Source organism: Andrographis paniculata, unplaced genomic scaffold (genome assembly GCF_009805555.1).
Source record: "Andrographis paniculata isolate CXL003 unplaced genomic scaffold, ASM980555v1 Contig62END, whole genome shotgun sequence".
NCBI classification, from domain to species: Eukaryota; Viridiplantae; Streptophyta; class Magnoliopsida; order Lamiales; family Acanthaceae; genus Andrographis; species Andrographis paniculata.
The window spans coordinates 5,369,688-5,393,056 of NW_026137598.1; the positions used below are offsets into that span (position 1 = coordinate 5,369,688).

The 23,369-nt window shown below is 35.7% G+C and overlaps 4 protein-coding genes across 5 annotated transcripts; all 4 read right to left on the reverse strand.

Annotated features, from left to right (window-relative positions):
* Positions 1 to 966: 966 nt before the first annotated feature.
* Positions 967 to 10,781, reverse strand: LOC127260819 (V-type proton ATPase subunit a3-like). Its single transcript, XM_051288773.1, has 18 exons — positions 10,548 to 10,781; positions 8,383 to 8,427; positions 7,702 to 7,818; positions 7,514 to 7,621; positions 7,308 to 7,418; positions 7,051 to 7,224; positions 6,718 to 6,855; positions 6,057 to 6,164; positions 5,260 to 5,367; positions 4,981 to 5,129; positions 4,310 to 4,463; positions 3,598 to 3,758; positions 3,314 to 3,520; positions 2,947 to 3,130; positions 2,761 to 2,841; positions 2,473 to 2,666; positions 2,070 to 2,129; positions 967 to 1,521 (listed from the first exon to the last, which is right to left on the reverse strand). Exons 1-18 carry the CDS (start codon positions 10,695 to 10,697, stop codon positions 1,317 to 1,319), a joined length of 2,454 nt encoding a protein of 817 aa, XP_051144730.1. The 5' UTR covers positions 10,698 to 10,781; the 3' UTR covers positions 967 to 1,316.
* A 912-nt stretch (positions 10,782 to 11,693) lies between these two features.
* LOC127260506 (DNA replication licensing factor MCM4) lies at positions 11,694 to 16,927 on the reverse strand. Its single transcript, XM_051288240.1, has 18 exons — positions 16,767 to 16,927; positions 15,930 to 16,562; positions 15,707 to 15,835; positions 15,542 to 15,623; positions 14,906 to 15,038; positions 14,743 to 14,814; positions 14,520 to 14,642; positions 14,328 to 14,441; positions 14,009 to 14,221; positions 13,820 to 13,918; positions 13,545 to 13,705; positions 13,284 to 13,380; positions 13,047 to 13,208; positions 12,742 to 12,822; positions 12,588 to 12,666; positions 12,261 to 12,397; positions 12,124 to 12,177; positions 11,694 to 12,017 (listed from the first exon to the last, which is right to left on the reverse strand). Exons 1-18 carry the CDS (start codon positions 16,801 to 16,803, stop codon positions 11,943 to 11,945), a joined length of 2,481 nt encoding a protein of 826 aa, XP_051144197.1. The 5' UTR covers positions 16,804 to 16,927; the 3' UTR covers positions 11,694 to 11,942.
* A 784-nt stretch (positions 16,928 to 17,711) lies between these two features.
* Positions 17,712 to 20,099, reverse strand: LOC127261052 (mitochondrial import inner membrane translocase subunit TIM14-1-like). Its single transcript, XM_051289207.1, has 3 exons — positions 19,954 to 20,099; positions 18,933 to 19,111; positions 17,712 to 18,081 (listed from the first exon to the last, which is right to left on the reverse strand). The coding sequence occupies exons 1-3, from the start codon at positions 19,954 to 19,956 to the stop codon at positions 17,925 to 17,927; spliced, it is 339 nt and encodes a 112-aa protein (XP_051145164.1). The 5' UTR covers positions 19,957 to 20,099; the 3' UTR covers positions 17,712 to 17,924.
* A 504-nt stretch (positions 20,100 to 20,603) lies between these two features.
* Positions 20,604 to 23,012, reverse strand: LOC127261169 (protein IQ-DOMAIN 2-like). 2 transcript variants are annotated; one of them, XM_051289398.1, is made up of 6 exons: positions 22,835 to 23,012; positions 22,471 to 22,557; positions 22,188 to 22,373; positions 21,723 to 21,938; positions 21,487 to 21,606; positions 20,604 to 21,396 (listed from the first exon to the last, which is right to left on the reverse strand). In XM_051289398.1, exons 1-6 carry the CDS (start codon positions 22,859 to 22,861, stop codon positions 20,806 to 20,808), a joined length of 1,227 nt encoding a protein of 408 aa, XP_051145355.1. In that variant the 5' UTR covers positions 22,862 to 23,012; the 3' UTR covers positions 20,604 to 20,805. The 2 variants fall into 2 exon arrangements, with proteins under 2 accessions (XP_051145355.1, XP_051145354.1); XM_051289397.1 differs by having other exon boundaries at positions 20,604 to 21,399.
* Between the last annotated feature and the right edge of the window lie 357 nt (positions 23,013 to 23,369).

Genomic DNA, 23,369 nt, shown 5'->3' on the forward strand with positions numbered 1-23,369 from the left:
TAATAACTAAAGATAATTAAAAGTATTTTTGAAATTTAATTAGTAATTAAAAAGAATATATATGTATATAATAAAAATAATTTTGAATGAAAGACAAAACTTAAATATTAATTCTTTTTTTTTTTTTTTACTTTTTTACTTTATGAAAATTAATAATACATTAGATTAAACGAACTGAAAAAAATTGATGAAAGACTACATTAATATATTTAATTACTACATAAAATTGAGAATGCATGAATATAAGCAATAAAACATATGAATTCATTTATTTTCAATAATATGTACTAAATTTGTTGAATTTAAAAGTCTCTTTTAATAATAAAATATTAATTTATAATATACTAATATATCTCTAAATTAATAAAATATTATGGTACCAAAACTATTGATTTATATATAAGGTGTGTTTGTTTGTAGTATTTAGTTTTTGATTTGAATTTTTAATAGTAAAAAATTGAATTTGAATAGTTATGCTCACTTTTCTTTTTTTGAGTTATCATTTCTCTTTAAGTGAAAAATTATTACATTTTTGTATTTTTTTACTATAAAAAAAAATAACAATTATTACTCACTTTTATTAATTTCCGTGCCCGATCAAATGAGCACAGATTTGCATGACGAAAGAAGTAGTTATTTTTGTCGGACCGGCCTTAGAAGTCATTACACGATTATTTGTTTACTATATTTCTAAAACTTACCAAAAAAACAAAAAACAGCTAAAATTTATTTCTTGCTTAAAATATTACATTAAAAAAAAAAACATTTTTATATATTCAAGACATCATTCTTTTAGTCACCCCAAACTAAAACCATAGTTATGTTGCCTACCCATTCACAAGGATATTTCCAAGGGGTGGGACTAGGAGTCCTACTATAATTTTCTGATATACATATTCAAAACTACTAACCACTTCACATTAATAATTGGAAGCCTTAAATTAATCTCAAGTCTGGGAATAGAAATTCAGGTGGCAGAACTCAGTAAAATTGAAAATATAATAAAGTAATAGAATACGTGCGCTGCAAGCAAAAGCTCACAAACCTGGAAATTGTAGCATTATTACGATGAACACTCAGTGCCAGTGCCAATGCAAATGCCAATCTGCTGTCACTCAAAATCAAAACAAACTCAGCAGCAGCAGCTGCTGCAGGAATCATCATATACCGCCTGCTTATTACCTCCCTCTCCCACAACGCGAATAAATACTTAATTTAATTATACAATGCCTGCTGCTGCATGTTCGACAATCAAGCTTTTTTTAACACGTACCTCTCTACATTTAACAGCATAGGTAGGTAGGACGTGTGGAGCATCACTCCTCTTCATGATCGAGCAGCGCAAATGAGAATGGGTTGAACTTGTATCCATCTCCCTCGTAGAACTTATTCTGGAACTCCACCCAGTGAAGCCTTAGCGCGTGCAAGAAAGCACTCAGAGTTTCCATCACCAGCAGCACACCCACAGTGGCAAAGATGAAGATGATGATGCCAACGATAAGAATGATTACATTGTTATACCTGCATTGCCAAACCATATTCGATTCATCAATATTGCAGATAGTCGATGAATGGCACAGATTTTATCCAGAACTGCTCACTGCTTTCTAGAGATCATTTTGAATGTATAATTTGCACTTCAAACAAAATATTTAGTATTACAACCGATAGGTACAGACTCAGTAGAGCGTCACAGACTAGCCCATCCCTTCTCTTTAACTTCTAATTTCTTTTTTGGTGGTATTTTTAGTGAGGAAGGAGCCTATAAAGGTTGAAACTGGATCTTCTAAAAGAGAGAATCTGAGAGATACAGCACTCTCAAACCACTACCTGCCATGTACTAACTAATTATTTCAGTTAAATGACTAGAAACCCAAAATAAATCTAAAGTAGAAGTCGAGCTATGGATTTTCTTGAAAAGCAGCACAGATGGATAATTCTGATTACAATTAATATATCTTGTCAACAAAAAAAATGATGAGAAAGTATGTCATGGGGGAAGTCTGAAAAAAATATATGTATAGAGTCAACTGCAAGCTGACATTTTTACTGAAATTATATCAACTTACCCCCAAGCAAGAAGAAGCACCTTCTCATAGAACACAGTTGACAGCTCAGAGTGGGCAAGGCTGATCCAAAAAAAATTGGTTAGAAAAAGCAAACAGATAATATTCGATTATACGATCTATACATAAATGGCATATGAACATAAAATATGAATAGGATCTCACAATAGCATAAAGAAACTCTGCTATGGTAGTTACTGTTGTCTTACATTTCTTGCATTACGTACTCATAAAAACCTAGTTTCATTGTTAACACATTAATTAAAGATACACAAAGTGAAAATCCTAAAGTTTAAGCAAACACTTCAAGAATCTAACGCTTGCTTCAATACACACTTGAAGATGGACCCAAAGCAGTCAAATCAAAGAGACTTCCAGACAAATTTCAGATGGTGAAAGCATATACCTGAGAGCCCATAAACGAAGATAAGAAGCTGTATTTGAAACTGCCCCAAGCACGAACTCTATTGTGTGTATGAGCTGATGTACCAAAACTTCACTAAATTCAAACTCCTCATGACCATGGGCATTCTGATTTGCTTCTGATAGCAAAGACTCTTCAGTATCTGGAAGAGGTGCATATGACTCCCCTTGGTGCCTCTGAAAAATCATGACAGATAACAAGGTAAGGAAAAAAAAAAAACTAGCTTGTTCAATAATGGATTATAACAGGAAAAAGTAGGAATTTGCATACGTCATGTTCCATCTTCAACAGGATAGGTTTTGGAAGCAGCATCCATGGGACAGAGACAAAAGCCAAGAGCAATAGCACAATCTAGATTTAAGAAACGAGATAAGCTTCACATCGGAAGATGCATGTTCTATTCAGATAGTAATTCAAAAAAGGTCAGAAGCATTTTCCATTAAATGATTGCTCCACCTGAGTTAACTTCTGACCAGGGAAAAGCTGGTTTTCACCAAGCTCGTCAGTCGGACTCAGAAACATGTAGATCATCACATGATATAAATCAGCTTGTGATCCAGTGCACCATTTAATGATGATGAGGACAGACAGGTAGCCAAACAAGCTGTTCAGAAATATCATTTGAGGGATAAATTGAAACCTGCAATAAACAAGTTACATAAGTTCATAAGACAGGGGCACTTATGGTACATGTGAATTAAGTTCTTCGAAGAAAATTTGTATAAAAATGTTAAATAGTATTATTCCAGAAGCTGATAATCAAAATAAATCAAAGCAGTATAAAAAACTAAAGAGATATTTGGATGCATGTAAATCAACATACCAGACATTTAAGCTATTCTTGAAGAATAGAGCATTAAAAAAGCTCAATATAATTCCCAGGTTCATCTGGGCAACTCCAAGGAGGATTGACATTTTCATTTTTAATGAATTAAGGAATGGTAGCTCACTACGTGATCCATGCCATACAGGATCCACTCCAAAGGGGTAAGTGTCTCGAACCTTGATCAAGCCAATAGTAGCAGCTTCACTGCAGAATAAATTTCAATCACGAGTGGAAGCATGCAACAGAGAAAAAAACAAAGGGCCTTGAGGCCAGTAAGCTACCTGCATGATCGATCACGGCAAGCATATGCTGATGGTGCAAATAGTGGAAATGGCACAGAGAAGAACTCATTGTAGATTAACCCCGTGTAAATTGAAAATACTGACATCAGCAAAATTACATATCGCCCTCCAAAAGTCATGTCCATTATGTCTCCAAGTTTCTGTGTTCATGAACAGTGAACTGATCATTTGCTTGAATAGGAAAATAAAATATGTTGGTAGAAGAATGATAAAACACAAGCAAATCGTGTAAAAGTTAAATGTCTGGCAATCACAAAGTTGTAATAAGAAAATGGATTCTCCCCGTGTATATCACATGCTTATTTAAATGCCTAATGATTCATCAGTATCCTCTGGTGTTAAATGGTGATAGCTGATTTGGCAGTGTTGCTGTAGTTAATATAGATATGCCATTTTGTAGAAGAAAAAAAAAAGAAAGAAAGCCATAGGTATGCAATTTAGGAGACAAACATCACAAGATTTCAATTATTTATAGTGTTGGAGATCAATAAAACATATTTAATAAATTATACATCAGACAAACAACGGAATGTACAAATTTTCTTTTAAAAACTGCTCCATAACTCAAACATACGTTAGATGAAAAGTACAAAATAGAAGCAACAAAAATTTAGTACAGGATACAGGAAAATAAAGGCTTCAACATCAATGTACGGGGAAATAATACCCAGGTAATTGGATATGAAGATACCTGACTTGAAAGTTTTTTCTCTCTGATAATAAAATATGATGTAGCAAGCAAAAGGCATATGCCATGCCCCCAGTCCCCAAACATAACCGCAAAAAGAAATGGGAATGTAACAATAGTGAATACACCAGGATTTGCTTCCTGATATTTGGCCACTCTGCAATGAAATCAACTAAATGTCATAAACTTTCATATCATCGTATCAAGGTATTTACATTCCTGAAATCCAGTATACATGTTCACCATGCTACAAAACCATGTCGATCCTGTCTTGATGAACTCATCATTGAGATTTGAAATACAGTTGTAAGGTTGGTGGAATTTTGTGAAATTATCTCTACAGTTCTGCTGCTCTCAGCAATATCAGAGTTGCTCACAATGAACTTAAGTTACAACAGCATTATATTCATATTCTCCGTGCTTTCAGTGGTCCCAATTATATTCTTAAGTCTTATCAGTAAGGTGGTAGAGCCGAGGATCAGAAGGTTGGTAAGAGTAAACACTTGAAATCAGTTACTGAATTATTCATGACCACTCACATTCATTAACACTCATTGGAAGAAACATTGCTGGAGTTGAGTATCTATAACAAGTGTATAACCATGAAGTTAAATGATACCCAGATCTCCCTTTAATATCTATAAAAACTATTTATCATTTATCTGAGAACTCACCCATAAGCATCAACAATCTCTTGGAAGGCTGAAGTGAATTTGTTCGTTCGAAAATATGTTGGTGGCATCTCACGGGTATGCAAGACTCGGAAAATAGCATCAACCTGTGAATTAGAGTCATGTGTGGCCCGATGCAATGCCTCCTGAATCTGCAAAATGAAATATCCTCCACATGAAATCATGGACAAATGTAATACAGATTTTAACTACATAAACCTGTAACATAGTGAAAAGCATTGCTGCCCACCAACTAAATAATTAAAATACAAAATTAATTACCTGTTGTGTGGCCACAACAGGGCTCCACCCTTCTCCAACTAGACATTTTTTTGTGACATCTATGCTGAGCATATTTAAAGTATGGTAGATCGCTTTCTCCTTCTTCACCTATAACACAGACATAATTAAGAATTAATTCACTATCTCATACCGAGGAAAACATAAAGCATTAGTTTTTAGACGTATTATCACTTCCTAATAATAATTAAAATACATAAACCGCCAACGAAAATCCACTCTCATACATAGCCCAAAACAAATTCCCCAATTCAAAAATCATTCAATCATTACCAGTACTTAAAACTCAAATTTGTTCATATTTACAGAACCTTATGCCCTGCACCCTAAAAGTGTCTTTTACCTCTATTCAAAAAAAAAAAAAACACAAATACATAAACAACGACATCATTCTAGTCACTGCTATTTACTTCAACAGAACATACAAAATCTGACCAAAAAAATTTTAAAATTTGTATTACAACTAAGTATATTGTAGGCAAATAAAGGTGTTTTTCAAATTGCACATATACGAGTAGCAACCTATATAGAAGACCATTACAGTACCATCATAAGAAAATCATAACTCTGACAAAATAAATTTAAATCCAAACTAGCCAAAGTTGTCCATACTTGCTATACAAAAAACACTAAATCAGAATAAAACCTTATCTAAACAATTTGATCTCCATACATTAACAAGAAGGGTATCAAGAGTAAATAAAATAGTTCTAAAGGCTAGTTTCTTGTTTTAAAACACAGATCGATACATAGACAGAAACAGTTCTGAAAAAACTGACCAAAAAATTCCACTGCTCAAATTGTTCACCAATAGCATGTAATAAGTTGTTGCGGTGACCTAGTCCTGCATCTATTGTTGTCTTTAACTCTGAGAGCATCCCTGAGACCTGAAGTACAAATACAGAAAGATGTCAACCTACTGTCCTGTCACAGGAATGATATCAGGGTGCTAGAAACAAAATGAGAACTAAAAACAAGCTATATTTGTTCATCAATGTATACATAATAAAATCATAATACACCAAATATTGTTGTATACTGGCCTGGGCATTAAATATCTACTTCAGATAACAAAAATCAACTAAATATATCCAAAAAAGAAATTCATCTTGGTTATATTGGTTAGTTAGAGGTATAATCCCGGGGTTACAATGTGTCCCAACACGAAAACATCACGGTATATGAATAAAAAATAATAAACCAATAACCACCAGCAAACTACTTTATTGCTTCTAAGCACCAAACTCTGAGCCGGGTAGTGCTTGAAACAAGTAATACAAAAGAGATCACAATCTAAACATAAAGTTTGGAAGGTAAAGAAATGTAACTGAGAAATAATGCAAGGAGAAGAATGAGGAAAAAGGGTAAAAAATAGGCTTAGGGGCAAACTGGATGAACATGTATAAAGGCTGTATCATAAGAATACAGTTGGATGTGAACCTGGGTGATCATTTGAGATTGCTTGGATAGGTCCTCACTGAATTCATACCGATTTGCTCCAAAGGCTTCGCATATTTTGAGAATTTTGCTTTTGGCCCTTTCCCCAGAGAAGAAGACCACAAAGACATTTTTCTCAACCTATACCATAAAAACCAAGATGAATCTTATCAGTGTACATAAGTTTTAGGTCACCAAATCAGACATGAAATATTTCCATTCATGAGACAAAACACTTCTGTTTAACTTTTTGACTTTGTGACAGATAAAACATATGTACTGAACCAATCCCACAAGCTGACCAAAAAAAAAGCGGCTGAGGCCACACCCACAAACCTTCTCTCCTGATACAGGATCGATGACTGGTTCATCGACTACAGCTTGCTTTAGAAACACATTACCCCTTGTAGCTCGGAACATAATTCTCTCAAAAGCCATTGATTTTTCCCTGGGAACTAGTCCAGTAATATGTCCCAGCTTAACTTGCTTGGATGAATCAATTGCAATTTCCTAACAAGTAGCATATCATGTAATTATGATAAAGGAGATAAATAAGGCACCCAAGGATCAAATGGAACAGCTTGAGCTAGTACCCGCTCAGATAGAAGCGGAGTTTCCAAGGACTCTCCACCACTTTGATTTGATGCATGCTCTCTTTGATGGGCCTCTGCGCTGCTCAACGCAGAGCTAAAAAACTCGCCAGCCTAGTGAGTTACAATAATTATACATTATGGAACTCAAATAACACTCGTGGGATAAGGAAGTAATGTTTACAAAGGAAAAAAAAGAAAAGGCATACCTTTTGTAGAACTAGCTTGTATTCCACCATCTCATTATAGGAGCGCTGTAATTTTTCACCGTTTGCATTTATTTCAACTAGCTCAGCCTCAAGGCCTCCGAGTTTAACCTGACATATGACAAGAGCTAGGATGTTGAACTCATCTAGTAATAGAAAATCATAATTTACAGATAATTAAGTTAAGATACCTCAAGGTCATCTAAACCAAGAACTGCTTGTGACCTCTCAGCTGGCAGCATTCCCGCCTTTGACATTTGATCACGGAAATATCTCAACTTGCGCGCCATTTCGCCACATCTTTTAATCTTCAAATAATGCATAAAAGTTAAACAATTTAACATATTTTATGAATGCAGAAATAGCTTTTTGGCACGGACATCAAACTATTAAGCTATCATCTCATATACCATTCATGAAGACCCAAACCCATAATCACCTGACCATCACTAGTAAGCTAGACACATTTCTGCTTGCCACAGATGCTTAATTAAGGAGCAATATCATTTTTTTCTCCTTGCCGGAAAGGTTCAAGTAAACAGGGAGTATTTATTAGTTATTACAAACAAGTAAATATGTGTTTTAGTGATTGAGCACTCCTTCACTCACAAAGCTTTCTTACTAATAATAATCTAAAAGGAGATCTATTCAATGCAGATGCAAATTCATATCCACACTGTATCCTTGAGAAACCAGAGGTGATCATTATAAAGCTTAATACTATTTCAAATTTCAAAAAGAGTGGCTGTAAGATCATCTGAATAGTGAGAGTTTGCGCACATAAATTTACAGACAGAAAAAACCAATGGTGATTTATCACAAAACCTGAGCACAATTGATGGTAAAGAACATATTTGTTTATGAACATTCACCTGAGTGGCATATGTTCGCTGGAATGGGCTTTTTTCTGCATTCAGCTGAAGGAGAAAGAAAATCAGAACATTATTATTAAAGAGAAAAATGAGGCAGAAAAATTCAAAGTTTCTATAAGAGGAAACAACTCTCATGACAACAAACACCAGGTTGGTGATAATAAAAAACTTAGAAACACATAGATATCACATAAAAATTCATAAACATGTGCCTGCATTCCAATAGTTTATAATACAGAGTTAAGTAAATGGATAGTGAAGTTCAGACTTCCTCCTTCTCACATACACTTTAAACTATATGGGGGAGAAACGTGAAATAAAAGATTTGTAGGTTTCTTATCTGTCTGTAAACATTAGATGATTTCCTTGCACCCCTTAAGAGACAATAATCTTTAACTCAAGGACACGAACATTCAATTGATATTAGCCACAGCAAATGCACTGCTAACTCATATAGGGCACAACCATAATATATCCCATATCTATTATACATTATAACCCCTTTCAAATTAGAAGACATTTTGATCAAAAGTCCTTGAAGACTGTGTATCATGTTGTCTCATTTGGTATTAAAGAAGTATTAGTTTAGTTATTTGTGTTGGCAGCCATTTTCCAAAGCTTTTGTAGCAAATTGATTACTAATTCAAGGATCAGTGTTGAATACTAAGTTTGAAGACAAATACAACAAAGGTTCAAGTGAGGTTCTGGAATTCAACAACCTACAGTTACAATGTTATTATTTAGTTGTTATGATATTTTAGAATTTTTTTTGGAATAGTAGAAAAAGAATGACTTGAAACAGTTGTTTACTATGATATATATAGGTCCTTGACGTGATCTTTTAAATTAAAAATAAATTTTAGATATGATACTTTAATTAACAAATAGGTTTTAGATGTGATGTTCTCTTAGGGGCAAAAAATAGAATACCATAGAGGAATAGTGGAAATGGGGAACAAAAACATAACTAAACAAACTATAATGAAGCTTAACTGGGGGTGTAATGTTGCCCACTACACAGCGATTATATGCCAGGTCGTTGGAGGAATGTATTTTGAACATTGAATGCATAATTTGCATAATGTGGTGTAATGGGTAGAAAGCTGAAAGTTGTGGGTCAAATTCAAATAAAAGAATTAATAAAATAAATATGTGATGCGTTCATGACCCATGCTATTATACTGCGAAGTGCAATCTATATAATGGGCAACATTACACCCCCAGTTAAGCTTCATTATAGATGCACTTGAGAGTTATTTGTAACCGAAGAGATGCTTCCCAATGACAAAAACTACTATTCCAACTAAAAAGCAACAATTGCAGCAATCAATGGATACTTCTCTAAAAATAGGGAACATAATATACAATAGTTCCTAAATCCAGGCAAGCATGCAATTACCACTGTCATGATATATAGCAGAACCCCAATCAATACATATAATACGAATATAAATACAAATAAATAAACAACCATAAGAACAAAAACAAGAATCTCAGTTACATCTTTTTCCCATATTACAATCAAAGTCGGTCCAATTCTTGCTAATTAATTGTTTCACGACTCCCAATCTCTTATGGAGAGAAATTCCCAATTAATTACTCAACCAAGCAGAAATACTATTCAAGCAACTAAGAGATAACCTAGCTCCAACACATCACAGAAAAATGACACTTAATATAAAATTAGATACACGCAGCTTCATATATCATCATCTAAGTCCTTCAGCACACCTGACTACATCCAATAACACTTCATGAAAATGCATCCTATTGCAAACAACTTGCGCTTATTTTTTTCCTTCAAACATGTCTCTAATTAAGTACGCACACACAAAGGCAGTCGCCCGACGCAACCAAAGTAGAAACACAGTGAAAAACAGATCAACAAATAAAGATCTTAATTCTATTATCCCACTATACCGGCCTAGTAATATTTTTCAGTACAATCCACTTTTCGCGGCACATATCTCCGCGGATTCCCTCGCTGACTCCGAACAGATGTATATTCCAGGTTATTCCACCAGAAAAGTAAATCCAAACAACAAAACGCTTGCTCATAAGTAAACAACTCACTACAGAAATCACATTAGCCAAGGAGAAATCCGCAACAAACTGTTATCAGAACAACCAACAATGCCAAATCAGTCAAAACGACATCCGCTTACGTCTTTGAATTGAATAAGGCCAATATCACCAAGGTAAGAAACGGCGAGGTGAGCGGACTCCACGGGGAGAATGAGTTGGACGAGGTGCATCGGCTCGGAACGCATCAGATCCATGGGCGGGCAGCATCCTCCTCTTCTCTGTTCCCCCATCTTCCAACCTCAGAATGAAGCCGCTGCTCTCGAACTGTCTGATGTCTATCGATACGGCGAAGGTTTTGCCAGCGCTTCTGCATACATGTCAATTATTTCTATTAATTATTTATTTATTTTTCAATTAATTATTGTTCAGCGGATCGCTGCCACAAGGGAACCCCATGGACGGTCGATATTAATTAACTTCAGTGCTATTACTTATGGAAATAAATAATTAAAAAATTAAATTAAAACCTGCTCGGCTAATAAAAGAGTTACCTGGCTGCACGTAGTCGCATCGATCACGTTATGCTTTCCGGAAATTGCAACCGAGTACTTTCCAATATGATTAATTTGGGTTTTGGCCCCGGACTTTTCGGGAATTACAGTTACAGAAAGTCTGTGAATCTGTGGGCCAAAAGTTTTGGGTATCCTGTAGATGCATTGCTTTTATTTATTTGTGACCTTTTTCCCATCCGAAAAGGTGCATAAAAAGTAGTCAGTATCGAATCAAAACCCTAGGCCGTGTTTGTTTGGGGTTTTCTCAGTTGAATTTTGAAAATTTGAGATTCTTGTAAGTTGAATTTTATATATTTTATTGAAAAATATTTTGAATTGAAAATTAATTTAATATTTAAAAACGAAAATAAATTAAAAAATAAAAACATATTTTATATTAGATGTGATGGATAAAATGTAACAGTACAGCTACTTGTAAAACTCCAAAAGAAATAATAAAAAATAAAAATCCAAACAAACGGCCTAAATCCCAAAATGAATCCAAAAGCAACAATTGTGGAATCCATTGAGTGGAAATTACAAAAATTAAAAGAAAATCTCAAATCCAACACACATACAATCTTGACAAAGAGACAATTTAGAAAATTCTCACGGCACATTCTAAAACCAAACAGAATCCATTATCCATGCATATATTTCATGCCATGAATTTGAAATCTCACCAAGACTTGCTCCTAAACTTTATAGTGTTACTTTAAACTAGACAACAAAAGTTAAAACTAAAAACCCCAGATGTTGAATAGCAGAACATTTTAAGCAGAGAATAATACATATGATAGTGAATAGAAACAACACTACAAAAGTCAGCTAAAAAATTGGTAAAGCAATACCAATTTTGATCGAAAAATAGATCCTACAAGAGTAATCAACTGCATCACTTGTAGTCCTGCTTTAGAGGAAGTGGATTTGTACATGCTGTGCTGTTTACTTGCACTGGACACAATGACCTACGTACCTTCATGACTAAACTCTCTTTACACTGTCACCATGAATAACCACAAAGCCTTCGCTTGCAAGTGTAGAGAGTGCATTTCGGAGCTGATGAAGCAAGAAATGTTCAACTGGTTAGTATATTTATCATCAGACACAAACATCTAAAGATATGCAAAAGCATAGGCACAATGGAAAGGTAAAAAACACTAACATCACTGAGGTGGACTTCGGCAACAGGATTCTGTTTCTTCAACTCTTCGAGCAACTAGAAAATACAATGGAGGGAAATCAGGTAGAGGTTCATTTTTGAAGCACGAGGAGAGTGAGACAAATTTTGAGTTGACAAACCTCAAGCAACCGAGTAGATGGACCGCCAAGTTGCATCTTTTCCATAATTATGTTGCGCATGGTTGAAACCAGGTTCTCCCTTCGCATTCTTTCACTTGCAGAAACTCCAGTTGTGATGAGATCCATGTCAATGGTTCCTGTTAAGAAAATCCAATCAACCCAACACCATGAATCATGATAATAATAGTTTTAAAATAAAAAAAATAAAAATATGTTACCATAATATGAGCAATATAAGAATAGCAAAGTCCATGACTTTTAATTGAATAATAAAAACACAGATAAACCATACTGCAAGGAAGAATTAAAACATAGAAAGAGCATTACCGGTTGAATGATCTGTTGCAGATTGCTGCATTGCTACTTCAAGAAGCCTAAAGGCCTCGATTACATCTGGTTTCTCAACCTGTAAATATGAGCAGCGGCCATGTAAACATCAAGTTTTCAATTCAAAGGGTAACTGAAGAGGAGCTTAACCAACTTTATCTGAAAAACGAATACGAGCCAGGGCCTCGCTAAGGCGTATCAAGCTTTCGATCTGCCTCGGGGTTGCAGTTATGACCTGTAGACATACAGCTCATAACTTCAGTAGGTATTTGGTTGATTCCAAAAACACATGTAGGAATTTGTAGAAAAGCAAAAGGATCACAGCTATTTCACTGCATCAATGATGAAATATTAGCTTAGCATCCCTCCTACTTAGAATAGTGCATATATCTCCGCCTATAATACCAAACTATTAAGTTTTTGTTATGGAATCCTTTGGTGAAGGTTTAAATCTTTTACCTTTTTGCTGCTTCCAGGAAAATTTCCTCTCCTTCTCATCTCCACATATCCTCTTGTCAACTCCTCAGCAGCTTCATTTGATAGCTTCGGATGGATATGTTTCCGTGCATAGCTTACATAAGCATTTAAAGTTGGTAGATCAATGACCTCGTGCTGCGAAGTCTGTGAATGAAGGCAGAATCAATAATGTGAACTTGGATGTATTTAACACAAAAAAGAGAGAGAGAAGATTCAAACATCAGGATCTTCAAAGTGTAATGCCACAATGTGCTTTGCAAGGCGCCGATCTGTTTGCTCATCTGCCTTGTCAAGAATTAGATAAATCAAATCAAACCTGTAAAATATGAAAGTCAGCAAAAGACACTAGTATCTTGCAACAGGTTGAAGTTCGGATAAATGATACTATTTGTAGAATTGAGCATTAAAAAACTGTTGCCAAGTAAACAAAGAATTTTTATAACCTTGATATACTTGTTATTGACAGTATTTAGTCTTTACCTGGACAATAAAGTAGGAGGAAGGTGTATATTTTCTATGACAGACACACGAGGATTGTAACGCGAACCAATTGGATTAGCACAAGCCAGAACTGATGTTCTAGCATTTAGGGAAGCAATGATCCCAGCCTTTGCGATCGAAACTGTTTGCTGCTCCATTACCTGTCAACCATGTCTTAACATACATCATCGAGTTGGTGTAGAAAACCAAACTAATGCATAGTTAACTAGATGCTTGCAGAAATTTGAGTTTCAATCTTCCATTTATATCCGCACCTCATGTAACATGCTTCTTGCATTGTCAGACATTTTATCAAATTCATCAATACAGCATATGCCTCTGTCACTCAGAACTAAGGCGCCACTCTCCAAAACCTACATAGTTAGGTCCAGTAAATGTTTCAGTTTTCCTAAAAAGAGTAACAAATAATGAGACAATAAAGATGATGTTTGCCATTTACTCACAGTTTCACCAGTCTCAGGATCCTTGGCCACATAAGCAGTTAATCCCACTGCAGAGCTTCCACGCCCGCTAGTGTAGATACCACGAGGAGACAGTTTATGAATATACGTAAGCAATTGAGATTTGCTGGTTCCAGGATCTCCAACAAGTAGTATATTGATATCACCTCTGAAGCTTGCTCCAGAAGTCAGCGTCAATGCATTCCCACCAAAAAGCTAATGATAACAATTTGATCAACATCAGCAATAAACAAGATGCAAAAAAGTTCATATCGACTCATTATACAATCCGTAGAGCTACTCAAGGCCTTAAATACGACACCTGACAAAGAAGGCCTTTCTTTACATCATCCAACTCCCATATGTTTGGGGCTAAGGACCTTGTCAATCTCTCATATATATCAGGTAATTTGGAAAGCTCCTTTAATTTCTCCACCTACAAATCAAGAGAAAATCATGGGATAATGAACAATAGATTAGTTATTTTATTCTTGCAAGTCAACAACAAAATTACCTTGTCTCCGAAGTCAGCAGTTGACTCATTGTCATTCCTACTTTCATTCTGACTTTGCATTGTATCTTCCACATGCATTATTAGCTTATCCGACTTTTTCAGATGAAGGCAATCAATATAAGTCTGAAAAAAGACAAATCATTACATATGTTGCAGCTCTCAAGATGCATAATGCAATTCAGTACATAAATAATGAGCATATAGATAGAACTGGTAGGCTTGCCTTGAAAATTGACTTGACAGTCCTCTGTGTTTGACCAACTCTAACACTCATAGCCCTATAAATTCCAGTAACCTGACGGATACAGAAGCCACGCAAATCAGATTTTATCAATATTGAACTTAAATTGAATAGTAGTAAACGACATAAATATTGGGCATCTCACCTCAACACGGTCACCGGGCTTGCCAGTATCCACCAGCCTGTCATGCATCAATAAGCTGACTGTAAAAGGAGTTCCTCCCTCAGGAATCTCATCTGGTGTTTCTTGGAGTCTCACAACTTGCTTATCAGCAAATCTTTTTTTGTTATCCATGCAAAAAGAAATGAACCAGCTATGTGATAAGGATGGTGGAAGAATAATTAACGAGACAGCATACTTTGACAAACAATCTCAGGGGAAAAATAAATAAAAACCATAAGTCAATTTGAGAACCTGGGGCAGGCACGAAAGTTTCAAGAAAGAAAAGCATATGCAGAAAAAACCATAAAGCAAGTGTATATCTAGCCTTTACTTTCTGTGAAGATGGTCATACAAGATTGGTTTTTTTGGCTATTGGATTACATGAAAGTGGACAGATTGTGCAGTGCATTCAGCCACAAAAGAAAGGCCGGACTGCAGCTGCAGAATCTTAATTGAAATGAACCTTCAGATTCAGTTAACATGGACATTAACTGTCCATTGTGAACAAATATACATATAAGCAATATAAATAAGGTACTTTTCTAAGGAGATGTCAAGCACCTGTAGACTACAAAAAATAAATCTCGTAGTATCATGTATGTTGTGTATATTAATTACCTGCATCTATTGTGCACAAGGGACATGGAATTTTTGGAGAGACATTCTTGTCTCCCGCAAATTGTTGGCTCGTTAATTCTTCCTGGAAGAGGACATATTGTTAAAACTTAAAATCATCAAATCAAATTGTTGCACACAAATCCAAAATAGCTTCAATGCAATTACCTCTATCAACCACAATAGGCTCAGTGCAATAGCCACACACAAGACATTTGAATACTGCTTCCCTGATCTCAGGTATGACTGAGCTACATCGGATAATCATCCCTTTCAAAGAAACCATCTTTTCGACATCTAATGAAAAACAAGAAAGTCATTTCAAATAGACAACTCAACCAGAGGGTAAAGCATTCAATGCTAATTGAAGCTTAAATTTGATCATACTAACCAGTGGGGTTGAGATTTCTCATCGATGTGGAACTTTTGAGATTGAAAACCCTAGCTTGTATATGCTTCTCAAATAAAGGATTAATCCTAATAACCATGTCCATTAACACTATATCAAAGATTGCTAAAACCTCAAGCGGATACCTAACCATTTTGGTATAGAGATCACTATCATAATCGAACACATCATGACCATCAACATCAAGTGAATCCCCCTCCATTTCTATCACATGGTTAATAATCCTCTCGTACTTTCCCTCAATTTGCTGGGGATCTTCTCTAAAATGCTTCAGAAACCTCAAAATCGCAGACTTAACATCATTAACGCTAATGTTCGTGCCCCACACATATATTGGCGCGGCATCATCATCCCCATCCCCTGCCTCTGACGAGGGAGGCACGTCATCAGATGGCGTGGCAGCAACTGAGGGAGTGTCAAATGGTCGCCTGCCACGACCACGGCGGTTGCTTCCCGAGGGCGTCGGAGTGGCCTCAGGGGTTGCAAATCGGGAATTTGAATGAGTTGGAGTGGCGGAGACGGATCTCCGACCACGCCTATTACGCCGTGCGTCTCCGGGAGTGGAGAAGGTGTTACCAATTGGACTCGTTGGCCAGTCACCGGGCGACGAGGGACCTGCAAGTGGCACAAAGTTAGGAAATGATATACAGATACATAGAAATCGAGAAGATCTTTCCCCACCAACAGCAATCGGACCATACAATCGCTAATTATATCAAAACCAACCACGCTAAAATCCACCCCGCAGACATCGACAAATTACGGTATACATCCGAGAAATCAGTCACCTGTCGATATTGATACCCAAGGAAAACTTACCATCGTTCGTATTAGCCGGAGACGAATCCGAAGCCATGCTCTAAAAACTCTAATGAACGATGCCCGCCGATTCTATGCGCGTCTGAGAAGGAGTTCCAGAATTTAGGGTTTTACTAAAGTATCTCGGCCGTAGTTGTAGATAGAAGTGGATTTTGGCGGGAAATGCAAGTGGTATTTGGCGCCAAACTGTAACGTCTCTTGATTATGTATTTATGTTAAAGAATTACCCTATTACTATTAATTTATTAATTGGGCTGTGAGATGTTCAAACTTAGCAATAGTTTGGCTCAATATTACAACTTGGTCCAATATTACAGTAAACACTAACCCTGGTCACTTGTGTGATGTAATGAAAAATGATTGTCGTATTTTATTTTATTTTTTATGTTTTAAAAATAATTATTTAATAACTATAAAGATAATAGTACTATTAAATAATCAAATTAAAAATACAAGTCATTTTTAAAAATATAAGCCCAATCCATTATCTCATCCAATCCATTCTTAATTGAACAATAAATGAAAATAAATGCTTATAAGGAGGTGGTGGTTTGTTTATGCTTCCATACGGGACAATGCCCATGTTTATTTATTTATTTATTATTTTTTTTTTTCATCTCTTTCACACACCAAGAAGTTTTTTAGGCAAATATCATATTAAATCTTTTTCTTTCACAAAAATTACATCAACTTTTTTTTAAAATTTTTTAATACTTTTATAAAACTTAAAAATAGTAATATAAATAGTCTAACATGATTCTTATATACACACTATTTAAAATTTTAATACTATTCGTCAATAATATTTTTAGAAAATATCCCACTGCATATATATGTATATATTCTTTTACAAAATATCTTTATCAAATACATATATATTGAATATTTGTATAATATGCACCCCATGCCTCACACGGTCACACCTAAATTTACGAATTGCGACCGTTGAAATAATCTGCATTCTTTCAAGTACACAAAATTACAAATACAAGAAGTGCATAAATTGTCAAGATATTTCTTGGTTGCATTTGGTGCACAAAAATTGGATTTACTCAGGCTTTCTATTGCATAATAAATCATTGCTCTTGTAACAATGGATAAATGAAATTTCTAATTTGATACCGAAACAACGGTTTCTGCTCGAAACTTTGGTGAAGATTAAAATGCAGAATCACTGCTCTTTGTCTTCCCAAGCAGTAAATCTTTGGCTTCATTAATTTTGGAGGCGAGGTAATGGCTGCCGCCTGCATCTGGATGGTTTGCTACCATCACCCTTCTGTGGGCTTCCCTCACTTTATCCTCCGGCGTGCTTTCCCTGATCGACAAAATTAACAAAATGAATCAATATGGTGCCATGATGATTGCCAAACATTGAGTTTCAGAAGATTGCAAAAAAAATCATTGGATGAACTTAAGTGAAGTGAACTATGAAAAGGGTAGCAAAACATCTGCAATTTTGAGATAATTCCAAGTGTTTCAATGATAGATATACTAAGGAAAAGAAATTATGAAAAGACAGCCCAAAAGAAAAACCAATCAACAGTATGATGGCTTGAAATTGGATAGATCTGTCTGTGATTTCGTCAATACATTATAGTAACAACAGATCGTAAATATGAAGCAAGAAAATTCTGGGCTGAATCTAACACAAGATGACATGTATAGAGATTTTCTTGACACTGAGTTGCACCAAGGATATATCTAACAAATCACAAATGTAATCCTTTAATTAAAGGACTCGTGCTGAACTAATTACTGGAGTGTGTTTAAGTCAACTTTACCTTAGCTATCATGTCAAATCATTTATGCAACTAGATGATGAAGTATAATTATGAAGTATTTCAAATTTGAAGTAGTTCAAATTCATTCATTTAAAATTCACTCCCAAATGCAAATATCTAACCAAAAGGGGCCTGAGATATTACAATTTTACTATTAACTAACACAAGCATCAAGCATTTTGGGACGGGCTCATAGCATAAAAAGGTGTAGGCAGAACAGTATCATTATCATGCAGTGGTATGTACACCTATTATTTCACTTACCTAAACATTTTAGAATTATAATATTTCCGGAAGTCAAGAGAGTTGCTAAATGCCTAAATTCAGATTTACACGAAACACAAAGCAAGCATCCTAACACCAGAAGTTTAGACATCAGGCTTACCTAACTCCGAGTATAAGGGCTGCCTCCCTCCTATTCATTTTCGGATAGAAACCTCCTTCATAAAATTTACGCATTCTGGCCGTTGGTGGCCTTGCCTTGAATGCTTGCCAAGCCTGAATGCTATACCGACCAGCTAAAGCGGCAGCAGCAATAGTGAGTCCAGCGACCAGTGGAGAAGCCTGTTGACGAACTACATCAGGTATGTACAACACACTATAGCAGAAGAAAATGACCACCACCACATATAAGCAATTAAACTATTGACAATGACAGAATCGAACAGCCAACAAAAATATATCAGAACATGCTATAGATCATGAAATTCTGGTCAAGATTCAATAAGCAATAATCCTCAATAAATGGCTTGATGTATTAAAAATAAATAAATAAATAAAAACATTATTTTCATACTTGACTTTGTAATTTCATCATCTGTAAAGCAAATTGTATTTACAAGGTGTAGGTTCCATTATCCATGATGGTCACAATGTCTCAATTTTAACTCCTAACAACAGTCTCAGAAGGTAATTTTTAGCTGCAAGTCGACAAACTATAACCGAAACAGAAAAGATTCATTACGGTTTCAATTGATGTGGTATATACAACACCTTCAACATATCCCTTACCTTAATAAGCTTCCACAATTTCATCGACAGAATCATACATGCTAATTAAGTATAACATATGACCTTAACCACACCATTCTTGGAGATGACAAAACATCATACAAGCAACAAAACCCTCTGTGAATCAATTATATCAATATCTCCAGCCATAAATACCAGATTAACAAATAAAAAATCTTCTATTAAGGCCCTCCTCTGAGATATCAGCAACAGAAATTCCAAATTCACGATAACCATACAGAAATACATCCAGATATTGATTTCGAATAGAAACTATTAAACAACAGAATACTCACATTAATTCCAATAACTCAACATGCTATTATATGTTACAAATCCGTACAAAATCACGAGCATTGCCTGAATCACAATAACGGGTAGCAGCACTCACTCACCATATCTTATTTCGAAATGACTTCAGAGCTCGAGAAAGGGATGGTCTGGGCAATTAGAAATCTTCGTGTGTAAAAGTGTTTCCTTCCCTTGGAGCCAGGAAGTGCGCTAGGGTTTTGCAGTTTGGGGGAATTGATGAGTCGATGGATGCAGGGTTTTATGGTGGAAGGAAGCTTGTAGCAAAATCAGCACGTGAGATACACGTGGTCAACTGAATACCTTTTCCGTACTTAATTTATCTATTCTTGTCGTAAGAGTTGTGTTTTATGGAGTATTTTGTAAGATAAAATTATTTACTTAATTAAAAAATTGTATCAAATTAAATACTAGTGCGGAGTACTACTTAATATTAGTCTGAAATTAATACTAAACAAATACATAATTGAATGGTCTTCTGGTTTTCCATAATAGTAATTTCTACTCCATCTAGATAAGGGGTTTTCGGATATTTTGGGAATTTTAAAAATTCGAAAAAAATAATAATTTAACAGATGTTTTATAAAATAAAATATATATTTGATATGCTATTTTTTTTTAAATAAATAATACCAAATAAATAAAAATTTGTTATATAAACAACCCCTTAGACTTTGCCCTCCCTGTACTTTCTCACACGGCAAATAAATAAGCTACTTACTAACATCAAAACATTCACTCAAAAACATTTGCAATCTAATCATTTCTACATTATTCCTTACAACCTCACATTGTCAACAATCACATGTATAAAACCAAACCAAACCAAACCAGCCACCACAAAACTAACATATGGAGAAGATTCTGTAAGAACTTCCAAGAATATTAATGTAAAAACACTTCAAACATCCGATCCAACAGTTCACTACATACCTCATTCACCTGCCCTGCGCCGGGCGATCCAAGGTGATCGACTCAACCGTGCGCGCTCCCTTCGCAATGTTTTCTTCGACAGCAGAGCCAGTTTCAGCCATGGAAGGGCCAACATGCCGCCTTGCGCCAGCAGGTGTCGGTGGATAAGAATGTCGTTTAAACTTGGCCAATGCAGAATGAGTTGGCGCCATGTAACTAGGAACCGAGAAAGGGCTCATCCGACTCTTATTCTTCCTCGATGAACACGTGATCGCATTCCTTGAGTCGTTATCTTGGCTCAATGTACAGCTGCTGTGGCTTGGAGTCCTCAGCTTTCTCGAAGATGATGAGGATCCGATCTTTGATCCAGCCGTTCCAGGGGAGTCGTAGACATGAGGTGCTCGGACAGTGGATGCCGATGGATTTTCCATGTCTGGGAGACGACAAGCAAGGCACTTTGTAGGATCTCGAGCACGAATCCTTGGAGCAGCACTACAATCGTTGTTGTGATCTTTACTAGGTGTGGTTATCATCTCCCATGGCTGTGTAGCACTCATCCATCTGTCTAACCAGATCCAGCCCAGGAAGGGATTATATTTTGTCGATTTAATCCATGGCTGCTGTTCCATTAAAATGTTGATGAGTTATAACTAAAGCTTTTCAAACTCATCAAACACATTTTGAATTTATTTATAGACAATGAATACCTGGTGAGTATGAGAATAAGCTAGAGATCTTTCTCGCCTCATTGCAGCTCCATACTTCTGAATCAAGTTTGTCATGATTTGTTCTTTTGACAGTAGACTAAAATTCCATTCATCTCCCACCTCACAAGAATTAAAGAGGAGAGTGTCGATTTGATTAGTTTAGATGCAGAATTGAACAAATTATGTATTCATTCAATCTGAGTAAAGAAAACAGTGAAACTGATAAATGAACTAACTTTCAAATTCTCCATCATTTTAGCATGAAATTGCTGCCTCTGGAGTGCATGGTTCTCCTGAGACATTCTGATCCTTCTTGCTCGAACCTGAAACTGCAGACGGGATCGACCCCGTATGTATTTCAGAGCATTCGAAGTTCGGCGTTTCACAGAAGCTCCATTGACATGTGATTTCAGCCTGGCAGGCCCCTTTAGAGATTGCAATGTAGTTGTTTCCTATACAGCACAAGCATAAATAGTTCTTGGTTAAATAACGTATATTGTTTTCGATAAAAGGTAGAATAGAATGCCGAAACCAAGACAGAAAATCTGGTGGTAGCTTTATTTACAGCAGTTTATCAATTGTAGGGAGAGATATCAAAAACTGTTGAGGATAACTATTGATTCATAACTCTTGAGAAAAACTTGATTCATGATCACACCTTACGTAAGAGATGCAGATATAGTAACTGAGAATCAAGCTACCTGTTCGGCAGCCTCTGCAGCAGAGAAAGCATGGTTTGTAGACACATCCACTACCTCATTCAACTCATCGACTTCTCCCGGTGAAGGTATAGGAGTCGACAGTTGAACAGAGTTAACATTAGGTTGATCAGAAGCTGGTGATGGCTTTTCTTGCACATCCTGTTTCTTCCTTGATCTACTTTTTTTCTGTAAATTTTGAAAAGCGCTTCAGAGCACAAATCAGAATCACAGTACCAATCATCAATGGATTTTAGATTATAGTCGGTGGAAAATATGTACAAACCTTAGGCTTCTTCTTTATTGAAACTGGACTCAAAACATCCTCTACAGAAGAACACCATGCTCTTTCCTTCCACATCCTTCGGAAATCCTAATTTGGAAGAGACAGAAGCAAATCAACCAAGCGATCCACAAATGACCACGAAAACCTATCTAATTATTAAAGAGATTAAATGATCGCAACGCCCCAACGTCCTCCACACAGCACATCTCAAACATGTCAAAATACAAATAATTTATCATGCGAGTTCTAGTTCATTCTATCCATTTCCGCACTCAAATCCAATCTACAACGCCTGATACTACGATAACATAATTTAAAGTCAATAATCCTGCTATAGATAATCACAAATGGTCACGAAAATCACCTGAAACTGAAAGTAGGGAGGCGGCATCTCTGGCAATAACTCCGTTCACGTACCGGTTCATCAGAGGCCCCACTTTCGCCCAATTACAAAATTACACAACACCACTATAACCTCCTCCGATCGAACATCATCACGATTACCAATTCGACGAAGAACATCATCAATCCGAAATCCGAAAATCGAGATAGATAAGAGCGCGTTTGAGGAACGAAGGATATTCGGAATGCGAAGCTCCATTAATATGGAAAGTGCACTTACGTAACGCCGTACAATTAATGAGCATTAGAACATTAATAACTCAAATAAGTTAATCGCCTGCTTTAGAGCACTTCCCATTGGTTAATTTCTTAAACATTTTTTAGATTGTTTATATGTCATGTAATGTAATTACTTTGCATTTATGCTGCTTTGACTGCGGTAAATATACTGCCATTTACTTCCCACACATTTAACGCTTAATATAGTATAAATGTATATATATAATGTAGTCACAAAATATCCTTGATCGAAATTATATTCTCTTTATTCCAGCTAA

What these genes read in the sequence shown, in the direction of transcription:
- LOC127260819 (XM_051288773.1), bottom strand. Translation starts at nt 10,697, where the DNA reads ATGGGGGAACAGAGAAGAGGAGGATGCTGCCCGCCCATGGATCTGATG. An exon ending in TTGGTTTAGATGACCTTGAG is followed by an intron (nt 7,622 to 7,701) that starts GTATCTTAACTT and finishes GTCATATGTCAG; the next exon opens with GTTAAACTCGGAGGCCTTGA. An exon ending in CTTCGTTTATGGGCTCTCAG is followed by an intron (nt 2,130 to 2,472) that starts GTATATGCTTTC and finishes TTTTTGGATCAG; the next exon opens with CCTTGCCCACTCTGAGCTGT.
- LOC127260506 (XM_051288240.1), bottom strand. Translation starts at nt 16,803, where the DNA reads ATGGCTTCGGATTCGTCTCCGGCTAATACGAACGATG. An exon ending in TACACTTTGAAGATCCTGAT is followed by an intron (nt 13,209 to 13,283) that starts GTTTGAATCTTC and finishes CTTCATTCACAG; the next exon opens with ACTTCGCAGCACGAGGTCAT. An exon ending in CATCTACTCGGTTGCTTGAG is followed by an intron (nt 12,178 to 12,260) that starts GTTTGTCAACTC and finishes TGTATTTTCTAG; the next exon opens with TTGCTCGAAGAGTTGAAGAA.
- LOC127261052 (XM_051289207.1), bottom strand. An exon ending in GCCCTTATACTCGGAGTTAG is followed by an intron (nt 18,082 to 18,932) that starts GTAAGCCTGATG and finishes TTTGTCGATCAG; the next exon opens with GGAAAGCACGCCGGAGGATA.
- LOC127261169 (XM_051289397.1), bottom strand. Translation starts at nt 22,861, where the DNA reads ATGCCGCCTCCCTACTTTCAGTTTCAG. An exon ending in CTGCAGAGGCTGCCGAACAG is followed by an intron (nt 21,939 to 22,187) that starts GTAGCTTGATTC and finishes TGTGCTGTATAG; the next exon opens with GAAACAACTACATTGCAATC. An exon ending in AAATGATGGAGAATTTGAAA is followed by an intron (nt 21,607 to 21,722) that starts GTTAGTTCATTT and finishes AATTCTTGTGAG; the next exon opens with GTGGGAGATGAATGGAATTT.